The sequence below is a fragment of the Sinocyclocheilus grahami genome, unplaced genomic scaffold (assembly GCF_001515645.1).
Source record: "Sinocyclocheilus grahami isolate Dianchi unplaced genomic scaffold, SAMN03320097.WGS_v1.1 scaffold63.1, whole genome shotgun sequence".
NCBI classification, from domain to species: Eukaryota; Metazoa; Chordata; class Actinopteri; order Cypriniformes; family Cyprinidae; genus Sinocyclocheilus; species Sinocyclocheilus grahami.
Genome location: NW_015505242.1, coordinates 1,033,053 through 1,040,297, shown reverse-complemented (window position 1 = coordinate 1,040,297; position 7,245 = coordinate 1,033,053). Strand labels below are relative to the sequence as shown.

The 7,245-nt window shown below is 36.2% G+C and overlaps 1 protein-coding gene across 1 annotated transcript; it reads left to right on the top strand.

Annotated features, from left to right (window-relative positions):
- Positions 1–2,127: 2,127 nt before the first annotated feature.
- LOC107584773 (metaxin-2-like) lies at positions 2,128–7,245 on the top strand. The gene is made up of 10 exons (XM_016271508.1): positions 2,128–2,299; positions 3,666–3,713; positions 3,821–3,867; positions 4,425–4,497; positions 4,672–4,748; positions 4,827–4,919; positions 5,642–5,680; positions 5,831–5,956; positions 6,036–6,112; positions 6,651–7,245. Exons 1-10 carry the CDS (start codon positions 2,260–2,262, stop codon positions 6,853–6,855), a joined length of 825 nt encoding a protein of 274 aa, XP_016126994.1. The 5' UTR covers positions 2,128–2,259; the 3' UTR covers positions 6,856–7,245.

Genomic DNA, 7,245 nt, shown 5'->3' with positions numbered 1-7,245 from the left:
GAATTTTACTTGCCCGACCGGACAAGTAGCCTAGCCTGATTAAAACGCCAATAACAATCACCAAAACGCGATAATGATTCTGCATCCTTTAGTCTAAATGGCGATCGATAGTGCGTAATGTAATGTCGCAAGGCTGCAAGGCTGCGCTGCCTCTCTCGAGGAGAAATCGAAACAAATGAGCGCAGCAAACACAAAGTGAGTAAACAGAAGTGAGTTATAACATGATACAGTTAAGCAACATCACACGACCAAGAGTGCTGAATACCATCACGATTGAAAATGTGACACTGATTTCATATGACAGTTCACTAAACAAGTAATTAATATTAAGTCACTTACATTTTAGATGCAATATTGACTGTTTTTGTTGTTTCAGCAGCGAAAATAGTTAAAACAAAGATCACAGCAGAACCATAACGCGTCAGTCTCACAGCAACACTCAACCGTGTTTTCATTACTGAATGATTCAGCGTTTTGAACGAATCGGTTGAGTCAAAGATTCAATGACCCATTCATAAACAACTGCCTCATTCTTGATGAATCAGCCGTTTGAGCGAATCGTTTGAATGAACGACTCAATGACTCGCTTAATAAGACCGCTCATCACCTGCCGTCACCTACTGGCGGTTTAGTTTGTTTAAAAGTGTCATTCTTTCCAACATTTCTTATTTGTATATTAAAAATATTAAAAATATTTAAAACAATCTCATAACATTATTTAATGTAAATTATTTAGTGTAAATTCTTCAATTTGATTTGTAACAGCCCTATAGTGTCTTATTCTAATTTAATTTATTGATCAAAATTAAGAATTTAAAATGAAAGATGAAGCATATATTTAAAAAGATAAAGGGAAAATGCAATCACATGCCAAAAATATCACAAATATGCATATTTAAATATATGTCAAAGCTGATTGAACTCTGATGAGAATATTGCTTCATAATCAATTATATACAACACAATTGTCACAATGTCAAGCCCTGACACATTTTATTTATGTATTCATTGTTACAGCCTATATCTTTGTGTTACATTTTGTTTTTTAAAAGGCAGGGACTTTATAAAATAGTCAAATATAAGCAGATCACCACTCCAACAAGTTTAAACAAATAATAATAAAAAACAATATAAAACTAGGTCTACTCAAAGTGCTATTTTCTGTTGTATATAACCATATCATGTTTTATTTCATTTTTCACAATGTCTAGACAAGGACCTGCATGGGTAGCAGAATGCAGCATCTGCATGAATAGAGTATTCCAGTCAGTCTCTGCTTTAACCAAACAGTTCCGCGCTCACTATCGACAAACCAATCAAATATGTTTAAAAAAATTTTTTTTTTTTTTTAAATCAGACCAAACATATTTGTATTCAGGAGTTATATATATACAAAACGATAACTTTTGATAACAGTAGCCTATTGATAAAAAATATATACTGTGCAAACAAGCAAGGACTGGTGGTTGGTGGGACGTGGAGCTGGTGAACAGGTGAAGGGAGACAGCAGGCTCGTCCAGGGCGGGCACTAGTGACTCACAGGGCGGGCCAGGCCCCCCAATGCCCGCCCATGGCGCCGGGACTGTGTGTATATATATATATATGATATATATTACATGTATTAGCTAATACCATACATTTTCTCCCATATAGATATATAGATAGATATATAGATGGATATATATAGGCATATATATATATATATTTTTGACATATGTTAAATCTTTGATTTGACAAGATTTAACATATTAACATATTAAAACACCTACATTTATATTCTTATTCTTGTTCTTATTCTTGTTAGTAGCCTAACATTTGACGAAAGAACAATTAAGATGCGGCTCACACACATAGTAAAGCGTGCGCGTATATCATAATTCATATGATATGTCCGCGCTCTGTTCCAAAGGCACCATAATGACCGCTAGCGGGCACCTGCTCCTCCATTAGCACATAAATAAATATAAAATGTACAGAGTAAAATGTATTGTGGTTGTAATAAAATTAAATGGGAAAAAAAGAAAGAAAAAAAGAAAAGGGTTTAAGAATAATGTCGCAAAAAGTAGCAGTGCAAGGCCGCTTTCATATTACGCGATCGGAAGCGGAGGAACGTGATTGGCTAGAAAGCAGGAAAACTCCAGGGTGACGTCACTGCACTGGGACAGGAGCTTGCTTTGCCCTTGCGTTGAGATTTAATGCCGTTTCAGTTTTTCGATCAGTTATTGTGCTTAGGTTAAAGTAGACATCTTCTGCGCCGCCATGTCTCTTGCTGCAGAGGCTTTCGTCTCTCAGATTGCAGGTAATGTTTTGGCTTGTGTGTAATGTAGCGAGTTCATATGGGTGTGTTAGTGTTTTGTGCTAGAGATGGGCAGGTTAGGATGATAATCGGTGCTTACTTTAAACAGTCATTTCATTTCTCTGCATATTAGTAGCGTTAAGCCAGTACTTCTGTTCGCGAGTGTTTTGTTTTAGACGTTACAGCAGTTACAGTTCTGTTGTTTTCAGTGCTACTGTCAGGGTCAAAGATAAAGAAACCCATTAAATGTTTATTAATGTAATGTTAGCCCGCATAGAGCGTAGATAGTTATTTAAGGGTCAGAGTTTCTGAAAAATGGAAAGATACAGTGTTATTTGTGAAATGTCAGTAATTCATTTAAAGGGGCCATATGATGCGATTTCAAGTTTTCCTTTCTCTTTGGAGTGTTACAAGCTGATTGTGCATAGATAAGATCCCTGAAGTTGCAAAGACTAAAGTCTCAAAACCAAAGAGATATTCTTTATCAAAGTTAAGACTCTGCCACGCCCCCCTAAAACGGCTCGTTCTAACACGCCCCCACATATCTACCTCACTATGTGGAAATATTAGCATAATGCCACCCAAATGTGCACGCAAAGAAAGAAGGCGTGGTTTCAGTAACCGCAGTTAGTGTTGAAGCAGCATGTCAGGGAGACGCTGTGTGTTTCTAGGCGAAAGCAAAAGCACTTTATTTGGCCTTCCGAAAGTAGATGCATTTAGGAATCTTTAAGATTACTTACAACAGAACAGCAATGCACTTTATGGACGACCGTTTCGTGAACCTAGGAGAGGAGGTAACTCTGACTTTGCTATGACAATCTGGCGCTTCTGAATCAGCTACTGTTTTGTTATTAGTTTAAGTATTTGTTATTGACTGTTCAATGTGGAGTTTTGCGCATTGTGTGTGCATGCGTGCATGTGTGTGAGAGAGAGAGAGACAGAGATCACATCACAGTGGAGTCAGCTGTCTTAACCGTGGCTTGTTTACTGCAAACACGACACTGTGTCTGTCACGCGACTCTGTTCCCCTTTCGGGCTCTGTCTTTACATTTATTTTGAAAGCTGAAGCTGCGATTATGGTAAGGGGTGTTACATTTCTGACGAGTGCTTGCGGGGTTTGGCCAATCACGATGCACTGGGTCAGCTGGCCAATCAGAGCAGACTGCGCTTGTCGGAAGGAGGGACTTTGTAGAAATGAAGCGTTTGAGAGAGGCGGAGCATAGAGGACCTACAATAATGTACAGTATTTGAAAAATAATGTGTTTTTTGAACATTAAAGCATGTCAACATATTCTGTTACACCAAATACACAAAATAATGATCTTTAAAAAGCATCATATGACCCCTTTAATGTCACTTTCTACTGCAGCTGCTGAGCCATGGCCTGAAAAAGCAACTCTGTACCAACCTCTTAAGGGTAAAAAAAGAAGAAGCCGTTTATCAGTTTTACATCTAGAATGCGGTCTTTTCAACTACAAAAGAAATCAAATGAAACGCATTAATATGTTTTTTTTTTTTTTGCAGAGGATCAAATCCTGCTGTCAGATTCTGCATCCTCTCTGGCTGTTCAGGTAAAAAGTAGTGCCGTAATAACTTTGTCAGTTTACACACTCGCAGATGGACCTTTTTCCACATTTCTGGGTTTCTCAGCAGCAGAAGTCGTCATAGTTGGGTAAACGTCTATAGCAGTGAATGGAAGCCTACCACAAATATATTTTTTGCATTCACATTTGCTCGAATATCAAAAGAAAAACTTCATGATAGTGTTTCATGACTTTCAAAAAAAGGAAAAAAATAGAGAGAGACTGATAACGGCAGTCAGTAGAGAGAACGATGTCAAATTTACCATCACTCCCATAGACGCTGTGTTAGCCCCTTGCATTAGCATTCACTATTTTTTTTTTTTTTGTAATTTGATACAAAGGTAATATAACACAAAGTATAGTGTTATAAATGTTCATACATTAAAAAAGAAATATGAAAATACAAAAAAACGTTGAAATGCGTCATCACAGTTTTGTGAACGGGGTCTATTCACGTTGGCAAGTTGAGAACTAAATATTTTGACATGTTTTAAAATATATTAGTCACTTGTTTTAGGTTTAGTGAAGTTACTCTTGTTTTGCAGACCTTTCTGAGGATGTGTGGCCTGCCAGTGCAGGTGTCCTGCTGTGCCAATGCTGAATACATGTCACCGTCAGGTGCATCGCCAAATTCTCTCATTTTTAAGTTTTTAATGAATTTATTAGGGATTTGTTTATTCTTATCTTATATTGGAAAGACGGCAGTAAAGAAATCTTTGTCAGGTTAATGTATGAGTTTGAGTTAGAGTTCCTTCATACGTTTTATACTCTCTCTTCCTCTCTGTTCATTAGGGAAGGTTCCTTTCATCCATGTTGGAAATCAAGTTGTGTCAGAATTGGGGCCGATTGTTCAGTTCATAAAGGCAAAGGTATCACCATTACTCTAAAAAACAAACTCCGTATGAATACTTGAATGTTTGACTGTTGGCTGACATTGCTGTCCATAGGGTCATTCTCTGAGTGACGGGTTGGATGATGTCCAGAGGGCAGAGATGAAGGCTTATATGGAGTTGGTCAATAACATGCTGCTGACTGCGGAGGTACAGACCTGCACACATTAGCATGCATCTGTGTTGTAAATACAAAACCGTTCAAAAGTTTGGGGTCTGTACAGTTTAAAAACATTTTTTAAAAGAAGTCTTTTATGCTCACCAAAGCTGCTTTTAGTTGGTCAGAAATACAGTTAAAGTGTAATACTGGGAAATGTTTTTACAAAAATAACTGTTTTCTATTTGAATATAATTTAAAATGTAATTTATTTTATATAAATATAATTTTCTCCTGTGATGGCAAAGCTGGACTTTCAGCCGCCATTACTCCACTCTCCAATGTCACATGATCATTCGGATATCATTATAATATACCATTAAAATTATTAGCATTACTATTATTATCAATGTCGTGCTGCTTAATATTTTTGTAGAAATGTGATCCATTTTTCAGGATTGTTTGATGAACAGAAAGTTCAAAATAACAGCATTTATTTAAAATAGAATGATATTGTTGTTTTTAATCAATTGTAAGTTTTGATCAATTTAATGCACATATGTTCAATATAAGTATTAATTTCTTTAAAAAAAAAAAAATTATTGACCCCTAACCTTTGAATGGTAGTGCATTGATACATTTCTAAAAAAAATTGTTCAATTTCCAGCACATTATGCTTGTTGGTTTCTCTAATTGTATGTATTTGATCTTTTACATAAATATTTTAAAAGTGATAAACTGTGCAGACCAGTGAAACTTTGCCTCTTCTTACTAGTTGTATATCCAGTGGTGTGATGACTATACTGCTACAGAGGTATGTGTCACGTATAAGGATGTCCCCAAATCATATATATTGCATATCTTATAAACAAAGATGACATCAATGGCACTTTAATGTCAGCATATAGATAGATATGTAAATATATAACATCATGGTACACATTTAATGGTAGTGTGTGTTTAGATCTCTAGGCCACGATACAGCAGTCCCTATTCTTGGCCTCTCAATCACATTCTGGCCTATCAGAAGCAGTGGGAAGTACGGAGGAAGATGAATGCGATTGGATGGTCTGGAAAGAACCTGGAGCAGGTATTTTTTTGTGTGCAGATAAATTAAGTAAGTGCAAGTTTTTCTTTCATAAAGCTTTGTGTGGGTTTCCTCTTCTCAGGTGTATGAAGATGTGAGTCAGTGCTGTCAGGCCTTGTCACAGCGATTGGGAACACAGCCCTACTTTTTCAACAAACAGTATGTTTTGTGCATATACACTTCTACTATATAAGTTTATCGTCAGTGAGTTCTTTTTTTTTTTTCTTCTTCTTTTTTTTTTTTAAGAAATACTTTTATTCAGCAAGGATTTAGTAAATTGATCTAGAGTGTCAGTAAACATTTATAATGTTACAAACTATTTCTATTTCAAAGAAATGCTGTTCTTTTGATTTTTCCAGTTCATCAAGTAGTCCTGAAAAAAAAATCATTATCAACATTGATAAAAATAAGTTTTGAGCAATAAATCATCATACAATGATTCATTGTAATATGATCAAGGTTCATGCGGAGTAATTGAACTTTGCCATCATAGGAATAAATTAGTTTTAAATGTATTAAAATAGAAGAGACTTATTTTAATTTGTATACATTTTTCACAACATTACCGTTTTAATCAAGTAAATACTGACTTGAGAGCATAGGAGTCTTTTGAACAGTAGTGTACACATACAGACATGCAACATAACTCTGTTATCACATGCTGTCTTTACTAATTATTGTACTTTAAATGTCACAGGCCAACTGAACTAGATGCTCTGGTGTTTGGTCATCTTTTCACCATACTCACCACACAACTGACCAATGACGAGCTTGCCGAAAAGGTTAAATCCTACACCAACCTGCTTTCTTTCTGCCACCGTATTGAACAGACTTACTTTAAGGAGCATGACCGAGAGAGCCAGTCGGGGTCCTCGCGCCATTCCAAAGGCTCACTACCCTGAGCACCACACTTTGCCCAACATTTCTCACTCCTCTGATCTGTAGTGGTTCATCTGGCTGAAATGATCGACATCTTTAATATCCTATGTCAATTAAAAGACTTGACATTGATTCTGTTGAGGTTGAAACATCGTAGATTAGTAGAAAGGAGAATGGGCCATTAAATAAAGGCTTGTGAATATTTAAAGTGTTCCCAACACACTTCCGAACTACTTCTTTGCCTGTTCATAATGCCATAACAGGAACCTGCCTGCCGCAACAGTAGAATTCGATTTCGTATATAAGAATTGAGTTGATGTAAATCTTTTTTCCACTGTGTGATGCCTTTGTCTAATATAATGTGTAAATGGAAAGTGCCTACTGTATGAACTATAATAAACTTCAAGATTAGA